The sequence below is a fragment of the Physeter macrocephalus genome, chromosome 11 (assembly GCF_002837175.3).
Source record: "Physeter macrocephalus isolate SW-GA chromosome 11, ASM283717v5, whole genome shotgun sequence".
Classification (NCBI taxonomy): Eukaryota; Metazoa; Chordata; class Mammalia; order Artiodactyla; family Physeteridae; genus Physeter; species Physeter macrocephalus.
Genome location: NC_041224.1, coordinates 60,109,352 through 60,133,716, shown reverse-complemented (window position 1 = coordinate 60,133,716; position 24,365 = coordinate 60,109,352). Strand labels below are relative to the sequence as shown.

Sequence of the window (24,365 nt, the reverse complement as noted above, 5' to 3'; positions counted from 1 at the left end):
TTATTTTTACATAGGATATAAAGCAGGGCTTAATTAGCTAAATGGATAGTAGTCAACAAGCTAAATCAAAAAACCAAAGATTACATTACCACCATTATTAGTGGAACAAGCCAAAAAAGAATCCCATTTTGAGGTAATTCACTGATTTTTCTAAATATCTACTTAACCTCAGTTATATCCCACTCTCCTTAGCTATCCATATGGGTAAATCTTTACATAGCTGGCTTTGTGTCATCACAGATTCATCCCGTCCTTGACATAATCATTAGAGAGAGATACTGTCAGAGGCAAAAAAAAATTGTGGCAGACCCACTTAGAATCAATAGTTCTTACTAAGCCGGATGAGTTCTCATGCAATTAAAATAACTCTTATCAGACTAAAAATGGCAGAGGGTTTTCAGTTGAATTTTTACTGAGTTTTACTATCATTTCTATCCTATAGGCCTAGGCAATCTTTAGACTCATCAAACCATCAAACATTAGCGCTGGAGAGACCTTAAAGATCAGCCCAATGACTTTATTTGACAGAGGAGGGAAAATGAGTCCAGAGAGGTGGGTGTTCTAGTCACAGCCATGAGTCAGTTGATGCCAGAATTCGGAAAAGATCTGAACCTTTGAACTGCAAAGATCTAAAAGGTTTCCCCATAACATCACATAGCTTGAGAATCACACGTGAACTTTTTAGTCTCACTGCAATGTGATATTACTATATAACACGTACTCAGACAGACAGTTTAATCTTAGCTGAGGCATTGGTATTCAAGGCATATAGATACTCATTTATCTGTTGAATGGTTGCTTTGAACCTTCTCCTCATGATTCCAAGGTCACTGGTTTACTCTCTGTGACCTGTCACTTCCTCGGCTTCCCTGGCCTCAGATCATCCCTAGCCAGTCATTTCCTTGCATGCCACTATCCACCATGGGAACCGGGAGGAAGAGTGCTAACAGAACAGCAAAAAATCCATGTCAACTGCCAAACAACTACACATTTCTGTTGATGAACTGGGGCTATCATCTTCATGTAATTAAGCCAAAAGAACTCATGGGGTAAGGTCTGTGTTTATCCTAATGCAGGGCTACAACATAAAGTAGTGTCTTGCATGTGTGATAAACAGATATGTAGTAAATAAACAAGCAACTTTAGTTTCATATTCATCCCAACATTTTCCTTAAAATGATCAAGCAAAAATTTCAGAAACTCTCTTAGTCTCTTCCAGTTGAAAAAAATAAAGAGCCGTTTCTTTCTTTGCAACATGGGTTTTGGGGGAAACAACTTATTCCCATGATGGTAATCCAAATACATGTACACAGATTCTGAGATGCTATATTTGGGTATTTCTGAGTGAATTTAATTTTGACTTAATGAGAAGGCCTATCACATCACTCCCCTACTTGAAACCTTCTAATACAACCTAACAAATTCAGACTGAAACATAAATTCCTCACCATGACCTACAAGGCCTACACAATCTAGCTTCTGCCTATTTCTCTGGCCTCCTGTCTGGCCCCTGGTCCTCTCATCACTACTCTCAAGTCACCATGCCTTCTTGTGGGGCCTGATTACACCAAGCTTGCTTCCCACCTTAGAGCATTTATACTTGATCCTCTGCCTTGAAGATCTTCCCCATGACCTTCCCTGAGCTGGCTCACTGACATTAAAGTCTGACATTAAAGTCTCTGCTAAAATGCCACTCCCATAAAGAAGCCATCCCTTGGACCTAGAGACTGTCATACAGAGTGAAGTAAGTCAGAAAGAGAAAAACAAATATCGTATATTAACACACATATGTGGAATCTAGAAAAATGGTACAGATGAACCAGTTTGCAAGGCAGAAATAGAGACACAGATGAAGAGAACAAACATATGGACACCAAGGGGGGAAAGTGGTGGTGGAGGGGTGAGGTGGTGGGATGAACTGGGAGATTGGGAATGACGTATATACACTAATATGTATAAAATAGGTAACTAATAAGAACCTGCTGTATAAAAAATAAATAAACAAAATAAAATTTTTTTAGTTAAAAAAAAAAGAAGCCATCCCTGACCATCCTGTATAGCAGCGGTCCCCAAACTTTTTGGCACCAGGGACCAGTTTTGTGGAAGACAGTTTTTCCATGGATGGTGGGGTATGGGGATGGTTCAGGCGGTAACGTAAGCAATGGGGAGCGGCAGATGAAGCTTCGCTTGCTCATCTGCCTCTCACCTCCTACTGTGCAGCCCGGTTCCTGACAGGCCACGGATCAGCACTGGCCGATGGCCCGGACGTTGGGGACCCCTGCAATATAGCACCTCCTCTCCTTATTAGTCATCGTCTACCCTGCTTTAGGTTCTAACTAGACTTATCCCCCTCTGAGAGTGTACTGTATGTTTCTTGTCTCCCCTTCTAGAATTTAAGCCCCATACCAACAGGGATTAAGTCCTGTTCACTGTTGTCCCCCAAGTTTAGAACAGTGTCTGAAAGAAAGTGCTCAATTACTACTTGGAAATAAACAACTAATATAAGATTAAAATAAATAATGAGAATTTACACTAACAGAACAGAACTAGGGTTGAGACAAAGTTGTCGAGAAGTTTAATTGAGATAGGAAGGGAAGAAAAGGAATGACAGAGGATGGCACATAGTTTTCGGTCCATGTATTTTTGAGGAATAGTTTGTTTATTACAGAGAGAATGAAGGTCCAAAAGAGAGAGGGTGGTTAATGGAGAAACTCCACCAAGGGGATGCACATGTAAAGGGACTGGCCTTAAACAGCTTTTCAAGCGAGAGGTGGATCAGGTGTGTGCAGTTGTTGCTAAGCTATAGGTGGAAAAGCAAGGAATTATGAGAGCTCGTACCTGAGAGTCTATGTTGTCTCCAAATGAGAACGAGGTAGGTAAAGTTTTACAGGAGCTGATGTGGGAAATAGCAGAGAAGATGGGAATGGGAGAACAAAACTTAAGAAGTAGAAAATTTTAGTGTTCAGGGACCAGTAAGGGTGGAGTAAAGGGAAGCTGCCAACAGCAGCAGAAGAAGGGCTTCAGGCAGCTCAAGTCAAGAGAATGGGGAGTCTCAAAAAAGAGGTTAAATATAGGTTATAAAGCGAATATTTTAAGATAAGGACTTAAAGTATTAAAATGTAACTAAAAGGTGACATCACTGAAAACAGCAGGGTAAGGTCCCCTGAAAATTCTCTTCTCCACAAAAGCAATGAAAAAACAGACAAAAATTGTCAGAATCAACTTGTTCAGAACTCTTGAAATTAGCCAAAGGATTGTAGCAACCCCAAAATTGTTTATTCAGGACAACCCTTGAATTTTGCTAAGAACAGCAAGCTTTGTGGCATTTTAACTTGCCCTATTCCCACTGCCTGACTGATCTCCAGCTTCAGTGCAGCCTTGAAAACCAGCAGCCTGCCGTCACAGTAAACTCCAGCAGCCTGGTAGCCACTGCACAGGCAGAACTGAGTTGGTGCTCCTTCATATCCACCTTCTCATAAAAGTTTCACTTCTGACCTGTTTGGGGGTTCCCTGGAAGACCTCACTTGCAATGCTGTCTTTATTTACACCTTATAAAAACAACCTTTTCCTTAGGGGCATTTATTGAAAACAATTAGAAGCAATCAATTAACTCTGTAACTTACTGAGGTGGCGGATAACAGTTTAGGTAAACAATAGGCTAACCAAAAGTCTTAAAAGGAAAAGCTGGGGAATGCGATGTCAATAGAGGCTTTGAGGGACTTCCCTGGTGGTGCAGTGGTTAAGAGTCCGCCTGCAAATGCAGGGGACACGGGTTCAAGCCCTGGTCTGGGAAGATCCCACATGCCGTGGGGCAACTAAGCCTATGCGCCACGGCTACTGAGCCTGCTCTCTAGAACCCGCAAGCCACAACTACTGAGCCTGAGTGCCACAACTCCTGAAGCCCACAGGCCTAGAGACCGTGCTTCAACAGAAGCCACCACCACAACAGAAGCTACCGCAAGGAGAAGCCCGTGCACTGCAACGAAGAGTAGCCCCTGCTCGCCACAACTAGAGAAAGCCCATGCACAGTAACAAAGACCCAACGCAACCAAAAATAAATAACTAAATAAATAGATTTATTGGAAAAAGAAAAAACAGAGGCTTTGAAAAGCTGCAACATATTCTTGGGAATCGAGGATATATGCATGCACAAGGCCATGTGCGTGCTCAGGAAGGCCTGGAGGAGGCTTTCAGCAGTCACCTTGGGCTGAACATGAGGCTCAGCACAAGCAGGAAGCAAAGACTAAGGCAGAGTTATCAAATGGTGGGAGAGTACTAGACTTATCCCTCTCTGAGAGTGGGAGAGTACTGAAGGTGTGCCCCAACACACTCAGAACCCTTCAGCAAAGACTGGGAGACTTATTAGCCCCAGGCATTTAAGGAAATCTCTGTCGAATCATTAGCTGACCAGTAAGCTAACTGAAAGAGGCTTCAGTGGCTATATACTGGAGACAAACACTACAGAATATTTTAGAAAAGTCACTAAACAAGCATATCCAACAAAAACAAACCCTGGGGATGAGGGAGAATCTGATTTCTAGAGTTAACACATTATATTATTTAAAATGTCCAGTTTTCAACAATAAAAAATGAGACATGTAAAGAAACAAAAAGGTATGACCCATACACAGGAACAAAAGCAATCAACAGAAACTGTCCCTAAAAAAGCTCAGATGTTGGACTTACTGGAAAAAAATCTTTAATCAGCTATATTAATATACATCCATATAACTAAAGGAAACCATCTGTAAGGAACTAAAGTATGAGGATGATGTCTTCCCAAATACAGGCTATCAATAAAGAGGCAAATTACACAGCCTCCCAAACATACACATATACATACATACACACATATATACAAATCCCTCTCTCACTATGTCTCTGTGTGTGTATATATATATATATACATATATACATATATATATATATATATATACACACACATACACACACACAGATATATAAAATAAAATCTGGAGCAAAGTTTTTGTACACTACTGAAAGGAAGTTGATATTAATCTGAAATAAGTTGTTGATATGAATCCGAATAAGTTAAGATGATAACTGTAATCTCTAGGGAAACCAAACATACACCTTAAAAATATAGTAAAAGAAACCACAAGATAACTTAAACAGTACATTAGAAAATATCTATTTAATATAAAAGAAAGCAGCAATGAAGGAACAGAAGAACATAAAAGAAGACTTAAAGAAAACAAATAGTAAAATGGCAGATATAAATTCTAGCTTGTCATTAATTACATTAAATGTAAATGAATTAAACACTCTAACTGAACGAGAGATTGACAGAATGGATAAAAAAATTATCCAACTCTATGCTGCCCATAGGTGATGGACTTTAGATTCAAAGACCCAAATAGGTTGAAAATAAACAATGGAAAAAGACATAACAAGCAAACAGTAATCTATAGGGAACCAGAATGACTATACTAAATTAGACAAAACAGACTCTTAGGTAAATGCTGTGACTAGAGACAAAGAAACACATTTTATAATGATAAAACAGTCAATTCATCAAGAAGATATAACAATTACAAACATACATGCACCTAACAACAGAATGCCAAAATATGTGATGCATAAACTGACGAAACTGAAGGGAGCGGGCTTCCCTGGTGGTGCAGTGGTTGAGAGTCCGCCTGCCGATGCAGGGGACACGGGTTCGTGCCCCGGTCCGGGAAGATCCCACATGCCGCGGAGCCGCTAGGAGAAGCCACAACAGTGAGAGGCCCACATACCCCACACACACACACACACACACACACACACACACAAAAACAAAAACTGAAGGGAGAAACAGACAACCAAAAAATACCCCATTTCAATACCCACTTTCAACAGTAGATAGAACAATTTGCACTAAAGATTAACAAGGAAATAAAATACTTAACACCATAAACCACCTAGTCCTGACAGACATCTCAAGAACACTCCACCCAACAATAGCAGAATACATTTTTCTCAGGTGCACATGGAACATTCTCCAGGACAGACAATATTTTAGGGCATAAGAGAAATCTCAATAAATTTAAAAGGACTGAAATAATACAAAGCATGTTCTCTGACCTCTAAGGAATATTAGAAATAAGCAACAGAAGGACAAATTCAATGTGGAAAATGACACACTCCTAAATAAAAATGGGTCAAAAGAGAAATCACAGGGATTATCTTTGTGGGGAATTAGAAAACACTTCGAGATAAATGAAAATGAAAAAAACAACATATCTAAACTTCTAGAGTGCAGCTAAAGAGGTGCTTAGAGGGACATGTATAGCTGCAAATGCCTACATTAAATAAGAAAGATCTCAAATCAATATCCTAACTCCACAGCTTAAAAATACAGAAAAAGAGGAGCAAACTAAAAACAGAGCTAGTAGAAATTAATAAGTATTAGACCAGAGATCTAACACCATAGAAAAACAACAGAGAAACATCAAAGAAATCAAGAGTTGGTTTTTGAAAAAGACAAAGAAACTGATCAACTTTTAGCTACCCTGACCAAGAGAAAAAGGGATAAGACTCAAATTAATAAAATCTGGAATGAAAGAGAGAACTAATGTTCTCTGACTTTACTGAAATAAAAATGATTACAAAGGAATACTAGGAATAATTGTTTACCAACAGATCAGATAATCTAGATGAAATGAACAAACTTCTAGAAAGCCACAAAGTACCAAAACTGACTCAAGAAGAAATAGAAATTCTGAATAAACCTATAACTAATAAAGATATTGGTTGGTAATTTAAAAAACTACTCACAATATTATTCAGTCTTAAAAAGAAAGTAAATTCTGACATATGCTACAACATGGGTAAATCCTGAGGACATTATGCAAAGTGAAACACGCCAGTCCCCAAAAGACAAATACTGTGCAAGTTCGCTTAGCTGAGGTATCCAGAGTAGCCCAACTCATACAGACAGAAAGTAGAATATTCACTACCAGGGGCTGGGAGTAGGAGGCAAAGGAGAGTTATGGCTTAATGGGTATGGGGTTTCAGTTTTGCAAGCTGAAAAGAGTTCTGCAGATGGACGGTGGTGGTTGTATGGTAATGTGAATGCACTTAATGCTGCTGAACTACACACTTACAAATGGCTAATATGGTAAATTATATATGTATTATACCACAGTTTTTGAAAAACTTTTGGGAAAGACAGTCTTATGCACACAGTCTTGCTAATCCTACTTGGCCACATAAGAATGGGCCTTGTGGCTGGAACACTTGCTTACCAAGAGATAAAGAGGCCACATAACCTGTGCTGGGTTTATCTCCTTGTTTTGGAATATCTTTCCCTGTTTTAGGCTCCATGTGTACTCCTTTGTCCTGATTAAGCATGTGCATCAATGGACCTTAGGCACACCTCCAACTTTCAGTATTTCTGACTCCAGGGGAGTAGGGCAGAGTGGGGGGTACTTTTGCTGCAACACAGATGGGTATGTGCAGGCCAACTGCCCTGCACAGACTGCCAGGAGGGACCTGCTGTTGGCCATTGGGAACTGACACCCACTACTAAAGCTGATCTCGCTCTCTTTTTTTTTTATGTGAGTAAAGCATTGCTCAATCCAGTGCTTGATTGTATTCTGTTTTTCTTGGCAACTCCAATACCAAGATGCAGTGGGCAGCAGTGCTTGGACTTTTCCTAATGAGAGACAACAAATGCCACCTGACCACAAAAACTACTCACAAAGAAAACCCCAGGACCAGATGGCTTCACCGCTGAATTATACCAAACGTTTTAAGAAGAATTAACATCAATCTTTCACAAACTCTTCCAAAAAACAGAAGAGGAGGGAACACTGTCCAACTCATTCTTTGAGGACAGAATTATCCTGATAGCAAACTCACACAATGACATTACAAGAAAACTACAAACCAATATCACTTAAGAATATGGATGTAAAAATCCTCAACAAAATACTAACAAATTGAATCCAGCAACATATAAAAAGGATTATACAGGACTGATTCAATATGTAAAAATCTATTAATGTAATACACTGTAACTATGGAATAAAGGACAAAAAAAACACATGATCATTTCAATAGACAAAAAAAGCATTTGACAAAATTTAATGCCAATTTATGATAAAAATACTCAACAAACTCGATAAATGACATCTACCAAAAACCCACAGCTAACATCATACTTAATGGCGAAAGACTGAAAGCTTCCCTTCTAAGAAGCAAAAGAAGGATGTCTGCTCTCACTACTTCTATTCAACACTGTACTGAGGGACCTCCCTGGTGGTCCAGTGGTTAAGAATCCGTCTTGCAACGCAGGGGACACCGGTGCAATCCCTGGTCAGGGAACTAAGATCTCACATGCCGCGGGGCAATTAAGCCTGCACGCCACGACTAGAGAGCCCTTGCACTGCAACTAATGACCCTGCGTGCCACAACTAGAGAGAAGCCTGTGCACTGCAACAAAGAGCCCACGTGTCGCGACGAAGGATCCTGGGTGCTGCAACTAAGACCCGATGCAGCCAAAAAATAAATAAATATTTTTTTAAAAAATTTAAAAAAAAACAAACCCCACTGTCCTGAAAGTTTTAGGCAGGGTAATTAAACAAGAAAAAGAAAAAAAGACATCCAAAATGGAAAAGAAGATGTAACACTACCTCTATTTTCAAATGACATGATCTTCTATATGGAAAACCCTAAGGAATCTATAAAAACCTATTAGAGTTTAAGGAACAAGTTTAGCAAACTGAATACAAACTGGTGTAAAATGGAATGGAACAGTTTGGCAGTGTTAAACATAGAGCTACCATATGACCCAGCAATTCTACTCCTACTGACATACTCAAGAGAAGTGAAAACATATGTCCACAAAAAACTTGTACACGGGGGCTTCCCTGGTGGCGCAGTGGTTGCGCGTCTGCCTGCCGGTGCAGGAGAGCCGGGTTCGCGCCCCGGTCCGGGGGGATCCCGCGTGCCGCGGAGCGGCTGGGCCCGTGGGCCGTGGCCGCTGGGCCTGCGCGTCCGGAGCCTGTGCTCCGCGACGGGAGAGGCCACGGCAGGGGGAGGCCCGCATACCACAAAAAAAAAACCAAAAAACTTGTACACAAAAGTACATAGCAGCGGGGCTCCCCTGGTGGCGCAGTGGTTGAGAGTTTGCCTGCCAATGCAGGGGACACGGGTTCGTGCCCTGGTCTGGGAAGATCTCACATGCCGCAGAGCAACTAGGCCCATGAGCCACAACTACTGAGCCTGCGCGTCTGGAGCCTGTGCTCCGCAACAAGAGAGGCCGCGATAGTGAGAGGCCCGTGCACCGCGATGAAGTTGCTGCAACTAGAGAAAGCCCTCGCACAGAAATGAAGGCCCAGGCACAGCCAAAAAAAAAAAAAAAAAAGTACATAGCAGCATCATGCACAATAGCCAAAAAATGGAAACATCGCAAGTGCCCATCACTGATGAATGAGTAAAGAAAATGTGGTGATCTATACGATGGACTATTAGGCAGTCATAAAAAGTAATGAAGTACTGATAAATTTTACAACATGGGTGAACCTTGAGAACATTATGCTAAGTGAAAGAAGTCAGACACAAAGGCCACATACTATATGATTCCACTTATCTGAAATGTCCAAAATAGGGAAATCCACAGAGACAGAAAGTAGATTAATGGTTGCCAGGGACTAGAGGCAAGAGGGTATAGGGAGTGACTACTAATGGGTAGGGAATTTGTTTCCAGGGTGATACAAATGTTTTGGAATTAGTGGTGATGGTTACAAAACCTTTTGAATATACTAAAAACCACTGAACTGTACACATCAGAAGGACAAATTTTATAGTATTTGAACATACCATCTTAATAAATACATTTTTTAATGTAACAAAAATTGAGGATTCATAAAAAGGATGATGGGGCTTCCCTGGTGGCGCAGTGGTTGAGAGTCCGCCTGCCAATGCAGGGGACACGGGTTCGTGCCCCGGTCCGGGAGGATCCCGCATGCCGCAGAGCGGCTGGGCCCGTGAGTCATGACCGCTGGGCCTGCGCGTCCGGAGCCTGTGCTCCGCAACGGGAGAGGCCACAACAGTGAGAGGCCCGCGTACCGCAAAAAAAGAAAAAAAAAAAAAAAAGTATGATGAAAAGTCATAAAGTAATGACATGTACTGGCTCTATGAACCCACTTTTTCTAGTCAGTCTCCTTGAATACTAATTGTCATACTTTCCATATGTCTGTAAGACTTTTAATTCTTGACATCTACTATAACTAATTTAGAACACACTATTATAGTAACAAGGTATCAATGATGGCTCATTAAAAAGTCTTGTGGAGGGCTTCCCTCGTGGTGCAGTGGTTAAGAATCTGCCTGCCAATGCAGAGGACACGGGTTCGAGCCCTGGTCTGGGAAGATCCCACGTTCTGTGGAGCAACTAAGCCTGTGTGACACAACTACTGAAGCCCGCACACCTAGAGCCCGTGAGCCACAACTACTGAAGCCCACGAGCCTAGAGCCCGTGCTCCACAACAAGAGAAGCCACTGCAATGAGAAGCCCGCGCACCACAATGAAGAGTAGCCCCTGCTCCCGCAACTAGAGACAGCCCACGCACAGACGAAAAAAATACACAAAGCCTTGTGGGGAATGAACTAATTGTATTATTAATATACTGAGAATCCCCCATATGAACTAAGTATATTTTTTAAATGTTGAGGGTTTTTTTTTTAGCTGCACCGCTCGGCTTGCAGGATCTTAGTTCCCCAACCAGGGATTGAACCCGGGCCACGGCAATGAAAGCACTGAGTCCTAACCACTGAACCACCAGGGAACTCCCAAATGTTGAGTTTTAATGAGCTAGACATTAAAAAATTGACTATGTGAAATTTAAAGACTGCTTTGATTTCAAATAGGTAAACAATAACAATGATGACATCATTTTACTGATAGGGTACCAAGAAATTTGCATTTTGCCAAAATATTCAGAACAAAAAAGACTTATCAAAATAGAAATGAATAAAAAATAAAGGAAGGCAGGCAAGGGCTAGAGTCCAAAGAAAACTAAACACATCTTGGCTAAACAGCTGTGTTGGAAAACAATTTCTTATCTTGCAATTAAGATCCGATTTCTTTCTAAAAGACACAGGACATTGCGTTACTAGATTTCTTTAAAAGAAAATCTGTTTTGGCTATTGAAACATTAAAAGAACAGAGCAACTGTTTCGCAAGTGAAGACAGATTGTATGGAAGAATCAAGTATCAAACCACCGATTAGACTAGTATTTAATCTGTTCTATTTAAATTTTCAATAAAAGTAAATGAAATTACATTCTTGAAATTATGGCTCGGCTATAAATATTTAACAACAGGAACCCTTAACACTAAGATGTTTTAGAGCATAAAGGAGGTAATTATTAGTATATTTTCATTATTTTTAATTCTACTTGATACCTACATCAAAACCAGGTTTTAAAGCACTCTACTCCCAAAATCACTTTTAAAGTATTATAAAAGGGAAAACTCACCATCCATGAATTCTGTACATATTGAAATTCTGTTTTCCACAAAAAATGCGCCATAAAACCCTATGATATATGATGAATCACACTGTAACAAAAATAAGACAAAAGTAGTTAATAGCCTGCAAGCCAATACCACAGGCATACTTTATAAGGAAAAATGACCAAGAAAAAAATTACCTTATAAAGAATTTCCAATTCAGACATAATTTGCTTCTGAAGTTCCAGTGTAATATCTAGTAGTATGACCTAAATATATAAAGGAATCAACATTCACACATTTATTCACCTTTAAATTAAATATAGTCATATTCATTATAAAATATAAAAACTAAAAAATATGGTGTTTCCTCTATTCATTCCACCTCTCTCCTCCCCATCACAACCTCCAGTAATACAAACTGTGTCCACATCTGTCTAATACTTTGTATTGGGGGAGGTGGTATAGAAGTGATTGATGGGATCAAAGAAAAAGCCAGGTCTCAAAGGTCAGTATTAACAGCTTTAAAAGTCAGTTAAGTTATAACACCCTTAATTTATACACCCTATTTTGGTCACATTGGTTATTTTGAGAAGAGGAAGATCGTATGACCTTGAAACCATTAAAAAAATAATTGTCTTGTAATTCAGACACTGGGCAAAAGCAGAGAGAATAATGAGTAAAAATAACATTTAAAGTAGATTTTTAGTTGAGAGAAATAAGGAGTTTTAAAAATACGTCAGGTTTTTATATTCTTCCAGGTGGGTAATCTTTCTTTGCCAAAATTGTTATAAAATGTTGGAGCTTGAAGGAACTTCAGAAATGATTTCATCTAATTCCCTTCCTTTTTTAAAATTAATTAATTAATTAATTTTGGCTGCGTTGGGTCTTTGTTGCTGTGCGCGGGCTCTCTCTAGTTGTGGTGAGTGGGGGCTACTCTTCATTGCAGTGCATGTGCTTCTCATTGCAGTGGTTTCTCTTGTTGCGGAGCACGGGCTCTAGGCAAGCAGGCTTCAGCAGTTGCAGTTGCACGTGGGCTCAGTAGTTGTGGCACATGGGCTTAGCTGCTCTGCGGCATGTGGGATCTTCCCGGACCAGGGCTCGAAACCATGTCCCCTGCATTGGCAGGCGCATTCTTAACCACTGAGCAACCAGGGAAGTCCCTAATTCCCTTCTTTTGGAGGAAGAAACCAAGGTTCTGAGGAGTCATGAGGCCCAGCAATGTCAGGGCCCCTTCCTGATTCCAAGGACCATGCACTTTCCAGTATGCCCTGAGGCTTTACGGTTTTCCTTAAAATATCAACCACTGAGTCAAATTCATAACATAGAAATGTACAATAGTATATTTATAAACTTACCTAGAACAAATTCTAGTTTATTTCAAACACTTATTTTTTTTTAAGAAAGAAGACCATGAACCATTCAAATTTTACTTAGCATTTCCTGTGAAGCCAATTCAAGGGAAATTGTTTTTTACTTAAAATAGACAGTGATGATAATAAAATAACTGGAAGATAATTTCTAAGATTTGTGGCAGAGTTTCTGACTCTAGACATTTCTAGATAAAAACTTAACATTCAGGATTACCAATGATAGTCTAATTAAACACAATCCAACACCGAACCACATTTTATATTAGAATGGCAGAATATATATGTGTGTGTGTGTGTGTGTGTGTGTGTGTGTGTGTGTGTGTACACACACACACACACACACACATATAATCAATACTGGAGGAAAAAACATAAAGTTTGAATTGCAAACTGCTGATAGAGCAAGGAAAGAAAAGGATACTCTCTAAAACACACATTTTATAGTCCTGACATCCATTGGGGGGAGGGTAAAATGAGTACAAAAAGGCATAGCAGTTTCTATCAAGAGTTTGCTTTAGGGTTGTTTATAAAAGCTCTCACTAAAACTAGACTGTAAGTGTAATGCAAAACTGCCAAGAAGCATTTAAACATTTCTCCCAATCAATAGTCATTTGCCACAATATTCACTTACATTTTTGTTCCTGTATAAAATTTAGCAACAAAATTAATTCATCTAGTGTTGTTTTAATTCTATGCCATAAAATATTAAAGCTATTCACCCTACTATGTCAAGTACAGGGAATCTTTCAACCTGAAAAACTCTGCTAAAAGGAGTAAGGTATTATTTACCTTAAAGCAGTGGTTCTCAACCTTGGCCTCACGTTATAATTACCTTTACATCTAGGTGTTTATATAAATATATAAGGACACTTCTAACAAATCCTGATGCACAGGGCTTACTCCAGAATAAGGGAATCAGAATCTCTAGGGTTGGGCCCACATCTCTGCATTTTAAAAAAATTTCCCAGATGATTTGTAACCCCCAGTAAGGTTGAAAATCCCTTATTTAAGGTTTCAAAAATGCTGTTTATTCAGTGTTTAGTATGACTACTAAGATATATTGCACCTCCAGGCACCCAATCAAGAAAACATGATTCCACAAGGCTAACCAAAACCTTGTTATTAACCCAAAACTACCAGCTATGAACATATTCTCTTCACAGAGAACCTTAATTGGGCTCCTATGGCTTCAAATAAAGTTAAAATTCTAGCATGACAGCCAAGGAATTCTTTCACAGTCTACCTCCATCTTGTTATTCTAGCTCCTTCTCTCACTACTCCTTACCACAAACCCAATCTACATGTAAAACCAGATGATTTCTCCCGGTCCACACACGTCCTGTGCTTTCCCCCATGCTGTTCCCTGCACTTGAGGTGTGCTTCCTTGCTCCATTCCATAGTCACTGGCCATAAAACCTTTCCTATCCTTTAGATACAGCTTGAATGCCACCACCACCTCCACAAAGCCAGCTCCAAAGCCCTCCATCAGATCCTTTATCTTTTTCCTTATCACAAGCTGCCTTTAGCATTAATGCCTCATCTCCTAAAAACAGAAGCCTAGAGAGTACAGAGTGGTTGTAAGCCCCAGAACGGCAATGACTAAGTCTTGTGCATTTTTCTCTGGTTCCCTCACCCCATATCCAGCACCCAGCCCAGGGTCTTACTCAAGTGGTGCCCATTAACTGATGTGGGACTTAATTAAAGTACTCCTTACAAACATAATCCTACAAATAAGAAGCTATTTCTAGACAGGAAGGAAATGAATTGCCTGATTTCTATAACTGAATTTAAAACCAAAGACATAAACACCAAAATAAATAAAATTGCCACACTGGCCTAACATGTAGCAAGTAACACCGTGTTTGTGGGACCAATCCATTGCACCCTAATAGGTCTTGATCATTCTTGGGATTTGCTATAGTCCAGAATAGTGGAGATTCCATAATGGTAAAGAAGTGAAAATGTAATTTCTGGCAACTTGAGAGGGCAAGTAAAAGCTACCCTTTGGTAGCTTTTACTAAAAATGGAAAAATTGGAAAAAAAAAGCATGGCGAATACTAATTTTTTTTTCTGAAGAACAAGGAAAGCATGAACTCCTTAAGTCTTCATGAATATTTTTTTTTCTCCTTAGGAAGAGCTAAATTTTTCAAATTGGAAAGAATTTGAACATGAAGCATTTCCTGGAGAAAGGGTTAAGGGAGAAACTGAAATACCTGAGTGCATTTCCACTGCTCTCCACTACACCTCCAGGACAAATAAGGATGAGTTGTCAAGTTAAATATAAGCAGTCAAGTGACTGAATTATAATTTACTCTGTGCTCAATTTAAATTAGTGTGAGGCTATTAAAATATACAGTATAAATACGGCAATTCATCACAAGCTGTCATGGATGACTTCATTTATTTGCTGGAGTGGCACACGCTCCACTAAAGGGAAGGAGAGCAAAATCACAGGTCAAATTAAGCCGCTATTCTGTTTTAATTCGCTTATTTAATCTGTGGCAACATAATTGTCTTTTACAGTATGTACAACTCAGAAAGGAAATTTGGGAGGATTACAGTCAGTATACAAATGATTAATCAAATGGTCCATTTAAATGCTAGTTTAAAGGCAGCAGAAACCCAAAGCAGTCAAAGAATGATAATCAGCACATGCTACATACAAGGGTAAATTTCCTGGAAGATGGATTTTTCCTAATTAGAAAATATACAATACTGGGGAATCTATTAAGCTCTACTCTTTTAAAGATCTTATAGACTACATTAACGGTATAAAAAGGTTCTGTTTGCAAGATGGCTAACAGTATTTTTATTTGTTTTCTGCTCTACTTGTTTGCAATCGTCTTGCTTAACTACATTCCTCCCCCGCCGTCCACCAAAAGCTAGTTAGAAACACATATTCATATACAGTCATCGAATAGTTATCTTTGAAATAGCATTAGTATCATTTTCAAAGTGCTCTCTTTGAGGCAAATTTTTTTCTAAACTCAGTGATATAAAATAAAAATTCAAGACACTTCTATTCTTCCCAAAATTCAACTTTCTTTTTATAATATCTGAAATGATATTTTCCCACCTTTGAAGTCTAAAGAGGTAAACACTAATACGCTTAGACATTGCAGTATTCTTTAGACAAAAAAGTCTAGGAAATAAGAACATTTACAAGTACAAAAATTAGAAATATTTTGAGTAGGAAGAGAAAAGTAACAGATTTTCAAGGACTCTCATCTAATTGCTCCCACAGACATTCAAACTATGGGTCCAAATGACCATTTGACTTGGAAAATTAAATTTCCCTCATCATTCTATGCAGGCATCAGAGCCCTGCAGGTGATTCTGTTTAGACAAGGACTGTGATTTGCTGCTCTTCGCAATCCCTTTGTGACACCAGGCAGCCCCGTTTCACAGCTGAGGTCACTGAGAGGTTCAAGTGACATGCTTGAAGTCACACAAAAGTCAGGAAGGGGTCAGGAAAGGACCAAATGCACTTCTAACTCTTAACCTTTCATTTCACCCTTTAATATAAAAAAAAAGCTAAGAAATACTCTGGGTGAGAGCAATGGTCCATACAAAGAACACTATGGGATACTTTGTATGTGAGCTGAACCTACTTTCAGGATGCTACTTCAAAAGATGAATGAATGAAATAAAGAACAAGCGATAGAATAAAATTTATTTATTCAGTTAGTCATTCAACTAATTATGTGTTGAACATCTAATCATTACAAGATGTTCAGTGCTCTGTACTAGGCCCTGTATGCAAGGTTCTACATGAATCAATGAGTAAGACAAGAAGCTAAATAAGATCTGTTCCCCACTTACAAAGAGATTTCAGTAATAGGGGAAATGTACATGTATACTAATAGCAAAATACAAGGCACTATGTGTTAACACCCGTAAGAGACATACAGAGAATTCTAGGCAAGTTCAAGGGAGAAGGTGAATGAGTGATAGATATACCAGATGTGACAGGATTTATTCAAGTAAGTTCAGTGGAAGAGCAAGCTTTGGAGTTGACCCCTGAAGGGTGTTAAGTATTTTGATAAGTGGAGACATGGGTGAAGGCATTCTAATTAGAAAGGAATACATGAGTAAAAGTGTTGAAGTGAGAAACTACTTGGGTTCAGATAAGGCAATGAGTTCAACTTAAAAGAAGCACAGGATTCAGACACATAAGATAATGCCTTAAAAGTAGGCTGATGATCTATTGTGGAAGATCTTGAGTTCCATTCCACAGAGCTTTTACTTGGGAAGTAATGTAGAGCCTTTGAAGACTTTTGAGAAGGGAAGAGATGTGACTAGAACTATGCTTTAAGAAGCCAAATCCAAGGGTAGTGAGCAGAAATACAGTACAGAGCATGGACTTGAGGCAAGACTTCCCTGAGTTCAAAGCCTGGTTCCATTACATATTAGCTGTGGGACTAAGCTACTTAACTATTCTGTGCCTCAGCTTTTGCTTCTGTAAAATGAGGATCCATAATGGTAGTAACTGCAAAAGGTCATTGTGAGCATTAAATGAGGAAAATGTATGTAGAGTGCTTAGCACAGTACAAGTGATCAATAAATGGGAGCTTGTATTTTTGAGAGAATAATTTAAAAGCTGGTCAACATGTCTGACAAGAGACAAAAAAAAGCATCTGGATTTGCATGGTGACAAGAAAGGAAGAGATACTAAAAATTAAATAACAACAACAAAAAAACCCCCAGAAAAATCAACAGGCTTCCAGACATTAGAGATCAGCTAAAATAGGACAGTGATCCCTAAGAGATGGAAAACAAATAAGATGAGTCCTATGACTGTTCAGCTTACTAACTAGACAAGAGTTTCCAGGCCCCCCCCTGCATGGGACCCCTGCATGGGACCCAGGGGGAGCTCAGCCACCTCCCTAAGCTGAGAGAACTGGGAGTCTGAGGAGACCAAGGCAGCTAGAGTTCACTGGCAGAAGAGCAAAAGGAGACAGCTCCAGAGAGCTGTAGGGGGCCCCTGAAGTCTTCAGCTGAGTAACAACTAGCACGTGGATGTCAGGAAACTACCTGAGGCCAGGGAAAGAACCCCCAGAAAGAACCAGGAGAAACAATCTCCAAACCTCACACCAGGCAGAGTTTGTGTTCCCACCAGCCAGGATGGAAAACCTATATTTGCCAAGGCATTGGGGTAAAGTAGTCAAAAGATGACTGCTTCAGCTGACTGGGGAAAATTAGTTCTAGACTAACCACTGGGATGGTCCCATCTCATAAAGCTTAAAAGCAAGTCTTGAAAGGATCAGACTGTTTCAGATTCACTAAACAGCATCTCAGAATAAAGCTCAAGAATATTTACAGGAATGAGCCTATGCCATATGACTGGCATCCAGTAAAAAATTATAAGGTATTAAAAAATACAACCCCAAATGGGGAGAAAAAGCAATCAGACAAAACTGAGTCCCAAATGACACTTATCACAGAATTAATAGGCAAGACCATTAATTCAGTTATCATAACTATATTCCACATATGCAAGAAGGTAGAAGAAAGATGGAGCATGTTAAGTAGAGACATGGAAGATGTAAAAAAGACCCATGTAAACTTTCAGGGATAAAAAGTACAACGTCTGAAATGAAAAATATACTGAACAAAATTAATAACAGATTAGACAATGCAGATGAAAGGACAAAAACCTGAACATTTGACAACAGAAACTATTCAAAAGTGAAACGTTAGAGAGAAAAAAAAGCCTAGAATAAACAAACAACAGAGTATCATTTTGCTGTGGGACAACTTCAAGTGACCTAATATAAATGCAATTTAAGTTCTCAAAGGTGGGGGGGGATACTTGAAGAAATAATGGTTAAAATTTTTCCAAATTTAATGAAAACTAAAAATCCACAAATTTATATCTCAACAAATCCTAAGTACATGAATCATGAGGAAAATTACATAAAAGCTCATCATAATCAAATTGCGTAAGACTAGTGATAAAAAAATCGTAAAAGCAGTCAGACATCTGCACACTACCAAATGTAAAACACATAGCTAGTGGGAAGCAGATGCAAAGCACACGGAGATCAGCTCGGTGCTTTGTGACCACCTAGAGGTTGGGATGGGCGGGGGAGGCAGACGCAAGAGGGAGGAGATATAGGGATATATGTATACTTAGAGCTGATTCACTTTGTTATAAAGCAGAAACTAACACACCATTGTAAAGCAATTATACTCCAATAAAGATGTTAAAAAAAGAGAAAAGCAGTCAGAAAAGATGTCAGTTCCAATGTACAGAGGAATAAAGATTTTAAATGACAGTAAGAATGAATGCAAGCCAGAAAACAGTGAAACAAAATCTTTACACTACTGAAAGAAAAGGATGATTAACCTAGAATTCTATATCTAGCAAAAATGTCTTCCAAAATTTAAAGTCAAATATACACTTTTCAAGACATGCAAAAGCTGAAAGTATTCATTGCCAGGATACTCATGCACTGTAAGAAATGTAAAAGATGGGAGTCCTTCAGACAGAAGGAAAATGATACCAGACAGAAATCTGGATCGACACAAGGGAATAAAGAGCACCGAAAAAAATGTGAGTAAATATAAATATTTTCTTACATTTAAAATGCCTTTAAAAGACAACTGTCTAAAGCAAAAACGGTAACAATGTATTCTGGAGTTTATAACATGAGTAAGTAAAACGTACGATAACCAAGGTGAGGATAAGGGAAATGAAAGTATACCATTGTAAAGTTCTCACACTATAGGTAAAGTGGCACAATATTACTTGAAGGTAGTGCTTCTCTGATGGCACAGTGTTTAAGAATCCGCCTGCCAATGCAGGGGACATGGGTTCGAGCCCTGGTCTGGGAAGATCCCACATGTCGCGGAGCAACTAAGCCTGTGTGCCACAACTACTGAGCCCACGCGCCACAACTACTGAAGCCTGTGTACCTAGAGCCCGTGCTCCGCAACAAGAGAAACCACCGTAATGAGAAGCCCATGCACGGCAATGAAGAGTAGCCCCGCTCGCCGCAACTAGAGAAAGCCCACACGCAGCAACAAAGACCCGACACAGCCAAAAATATATACATAAAAAATAAAATGACTTGAAGGTAGACTATGATAAATTAAAGATGTATACTATAAAGTCTAAAGCACCTGCTTAAAAAAAGGACATACAGACAATAAATAGAAAACAAAGAGCAAACTGATACACTTAAATCCAACCATATCAATAATCACATGAGATGTAAATGATCTAAATATCTCAATTAAAAAACAGAGATGGGCTTCCCTGGTGGCACAGTGGTTGAGAGTTCGCCTGACAATGCAGGGGACGTGGGTTCGCGCCCCGGTCCAGGAAGATCCCACATGCCGCAGAGCGGCTGGGCCGGTGAGCCATGGCCACTGAGCCTGCGCGTCTGGAGCCTGTGCTCCGCAACGGAAGAGGCCACAACAGTGAGAGGCCCGTGTACCGCAAAAACAAAACAAAACAAAACAAAACAAAACAGAGGTTATCAGACTGGATTAAAATACAAGACCCAACTATATGCTGCCTACAACAAAACCATCCCAAATATAAAGATACAATAGGTTAGAAGTAAAAGGCTATATCATGCTAACACTAGTCAAAGTAAAGCTGAAGTAGCTATATTAATATCAGACAATGTTGATTTCAGAGCAAAGAATATTACCATGGATAAAGAAGATCACTTCATAATGATAAAGGGGCCAATTCATCAAGAGGACATAACAATCCTAAATAACCTAACAGATCTTCAAAAAATATGAAGTAAAAAAATGATAGAACTTCAAGAAAAAATAGACAAATACACAACTGTTGCTGCAGATTTCAACACCCTCTTTCTTGTTGATAGGACAAGTAGATAAAAAATCAGTAAAGATACAGAAATTTGGAACAACACTAACAGCCAACTTAATCTAACTGACATTTATCCTACATCCTATACAACAGACTATACATTCTTTTCATGTGCACAGAGAAGACTTACCATGATAAGTCATATTCTGGGCCAAAAAATAAACATCAATAAACTTAAAATAATTCCAATTATACAAAGTATGTTCCCTGACCACAATGGATTTAAATCAGAAATCAGTAACAGAAAGATAATCTGGAAAAATCCCCAAATATTTGGAAACTAAATAACACTCCTAAGATTTAATAAAAAACTGCCTGTTTTAAAGAAATGATACATTTCTTTCTCTTAGAATATGACTATTATACAAGCAAAAATGGTTTTTGCCTTCACTGCCAAGAAGCTCAGGGCTAAACAAAAAGTTTAAACACAATAATCATATCTACTCAAATCATTCATTCATTCAACTCAGTTTGAGCATCTAGTATGTGATTTTATAGAATCGAGGGATACAATACAATACAGTTCCTGCTCTGTAGCTCAGTTTTATGGTCAGGTCTAGTGAATAGTATATTTGTAAAGCCCTACTGTTTTCATTTATTGAAAGTCTCTACTTTAACAGCTCTTTTTAAAATGTGTCCTTTCTTTAAAATTGCGTTTAATCCTTTCCAGAAACAACTGTTAGCCACACCCAACTAAATAATCATGCAGAAGAATTTTAATATCAGCCTAGGTTAAACATAATTCAAAATGTATGAAATTATGAAAAATTATAATGCACTTGCAAGGCCAAATAGTAAGTTTTTGGGGGTGATTTAGAGCAGTGCTCCCCTCTCCTGGAATAAATAACCTAAAGTTGACTGTCTTTAAATGCACCACTGACAACAATCTAAAAGTTTTGACATCAGAGGAACAAACAGATAACTAGATAAAAAGGAAAATAGTGTTGGAGTTGGTGGAGGTGTCCTCTGAATGAAGAGAGAGCTAGGAAGGTACAGAAAGAACAACCCAATGATGAGCTGGTACCACAGAGCTGTACTCAGTGAACTCAGGGGAAGACTGAGGTGGAACCTGGCCTCTACAGTACCTACCCTGGAAACTGTCTGGACTCCAGGGTCCTCCTCTTTAAAATGTGGGCCATGACAGATGATCTCTAAGGTCTCTTTCAGTTCTATAATTTGGTGAACCTAGTTTGGCTGGAATATCAAAGAAAATATCCCAAGAAGGAGCTCTGTGGTAATGCCTCACCAAAAGCTATTTGAGTTGTTAAAACTAGACTTGATAATACACGTAACACATTCTAAAGTGTGGTATGGAAGACCTGAGTCTCAGTTTTGGTTTAACTTTACTAAAAGGTACAACCACTTGCAATTTAAGTGTTCTGATTCTTAGTTTCCTAGATAAGATAAAAAGATACAGAAATATATACTATGCAAGTATTGGGGAAAGAGACTGAATTCTCACTATGGTTAGCTAAGAAGGAATCTTGGAGGAGATGGACCTTGAAAGGATAGATGGAAATCAAAGGGATGGGCAATGGTAATAACTTATATAAAGGCTACAGGTTATAGCAGAAGACATGTGCTTTGGAGGCAGATGGATTTTGTTTTAAATCTTGGCCTTGGCTTCCATCTGTGTGACCTTGGACAGTTCAGTTTTCTGAGTCTCAGTGTCCTCAAATCTAAAATAATAGGCTTACTTTATAGTTTTAAGGATTAAAGATAATAGCAATACAGAGTCTAGCACAATATCTGGCATATAGTAGTCATTCAAAAAATAAAAGCTTTCATTATTAAGGGCCCAGAAACAGAAGATAATGGGCATAACAGAAAGCAACATGCAGGTAAAGCAGAGGATGTGGTTGTAAAGGTAGGCAGGGGTCTATCTGTAGAGTGCCTAACCAACTTGCGGGGGAGTAAGGAACAAAGCAGGCCTGACCAGTTTGTTAGCTAAGAGCCCAGTTTGGAAGTGGAGTTCTACGGAGTTAATTTGAAGTAGTAAAGGTTTCAGTCAGAGGTGCAATTCAAGAGACTCCATTAGGGAAATGTGAGATAAAATGATGGGAAAATCAAGCACCAGCAGCCAATGCCAGAGATTAAATCCAAAGTAGCACGGGCAGGACTGGGATCTTGAAGTACGGCAGGGATGGGGTGTGACCATGAACACAATGGAAATAAGTAAGGAGGATCTAAGGTAGTTGCCTAGAAGATCTTTGAGTTACGTGCAGCTTCACTCTATTTGGGGTGTGGTGTTAAGGTATCTCAGGATGCCATAAAGATGTAAAGAAGCAAGGCAGACATCATAGGCTTTATGTTGTACACTATTGTGGATGGGGGAAGAGGGGTGCTAAGAGGGGTGTCAGATCAGGGATTCAACTTCTCAACTCCAGTGGCAGAGTGAAAGGTACAGTGAGGAAATTATTATAAAAGTCCAGGTAGGAGGTATGTGGGCTGATACAAGGCCAAAGCAATGAGAATAGAAAGAGACTCATGGACCCATTTCAGGGGAAATTTCTGACAGGATGTGGTGACTTACAGGATGTGGCAGATGAAGGAAAGAAAGGAGTGAATAACTACTAAGTTTTTGAACTGTAAGATGAGGAAGACAGTGATGCCACTGAGCTGGAAACACAGAAAGAAGTGTAGGTGACGATGATGAGAAGAATCACAATTCGAGGAGCTTACAACTGGGCATTCGGAGGCACTTAAAAGACGTGAATGTCACAACAGGGCCAGAGCTTCCATCACCCACCACCCAAACCTTAAAGCACTTCATTTCTTCTTTGACAATACCTGTGACTCAAGCTAAGGGGGATTGGGGGCGGGGAGAGCATCAAAAATTTCATAAAACTTATCCAGCACTTACCTTTACAGCTAATATTTTCCCACTTGGAACATGATATGCTCTACGGAAAGAAAAAATAATAATAAAATCACTTGGGATCAGTGAACAACCTACCAAGTGGTTAAGGACATAAATGTATATCTGAATAAATCCTCAGCAAGGGGATATATGATACTTTCAAAGAACACTAATAACAGTAGTAATTTCCATTTTCTATTGAGCTTAATGGTTTACACAGTGATTCACTATGTAGTACCTTAAAATAACCCTCTGAGGTAATGCTGGTATAATTATACACTTTTTAGAGCCCAGAACTCTGAAGCACAGAGAAGTTAAGCAGTTTACCCAATGGCACGAGTCAGTAAGAGGCAGAACTAGACATTAAACCCAAGTCTTCTGGCTCCAGATCCCTTACAACGTACTGTCACTGTGTGTGTGTGTGTGTGTGTGTGTGTGTGTGTGTCTTCTACAGCTCTCTGCTAAGCATGGTACAGAGCCACATAAAACGGGAGGTTTCCCTTTTATCTCAGTTATATATACAGATAAACTACATCCCTACATTTCATCAAAATAATCTCAAAACACATGGTTTAAGATATAAATTCATGTACAAAGTCACAGAGTTACAAGGCTCAAGTATGAGGTTCATCTTTTCCTAAAGTGGCACCTCTCGATATTTTTTTAAAAAGCTACAGAACAGAGGCAAGCTCAAATGATCAGATACAGTGAAATAATTACAATTTAAATCAAACAATATGAATACATTCATTTATGAAAAAGAGTAAGAGAGTAATGTTTGCAGAAATAAAATACCATTACATCTCATCAAGACCTTTT

At 39.1% G+C, this 24,365-nt stretch overlaps 1 protein-coding gene across 13 annotated transcripts in view; it reads right to left on the bottom strand.

Moving 5' to 3' along the window:
- Positions 1-24,365, bottom strand: part of MAP2K5 (mitogen-activated protein kinase kinase 5) — a 281,510-nt gene that overhangs the window by 170,170 nt on the left and 86,975 nt on the right. For all 13 annotated transcript variants that reach the window (XM_055088056.1, XM_028494957.2, XM_055088057.1 and 10 more), the window contains 3 exons: positions 23,550-23,589; positions 11,665-11,733; positions 11,491-11,572 (listed from right to left, as the gene is read on the bottom strand). In XM_055088056.1, the coding sequence (XP_054944031.1) occupies positions 11,491-11,572; positions 11,665-11,733; positions 23,550-23,589 (191 nt within the window). The remainder of the gene's footprint in view (positions 1-11,490; positions 11,573-11,664; positions 11,734-23,549; positions 23,590-24,365) is intronic.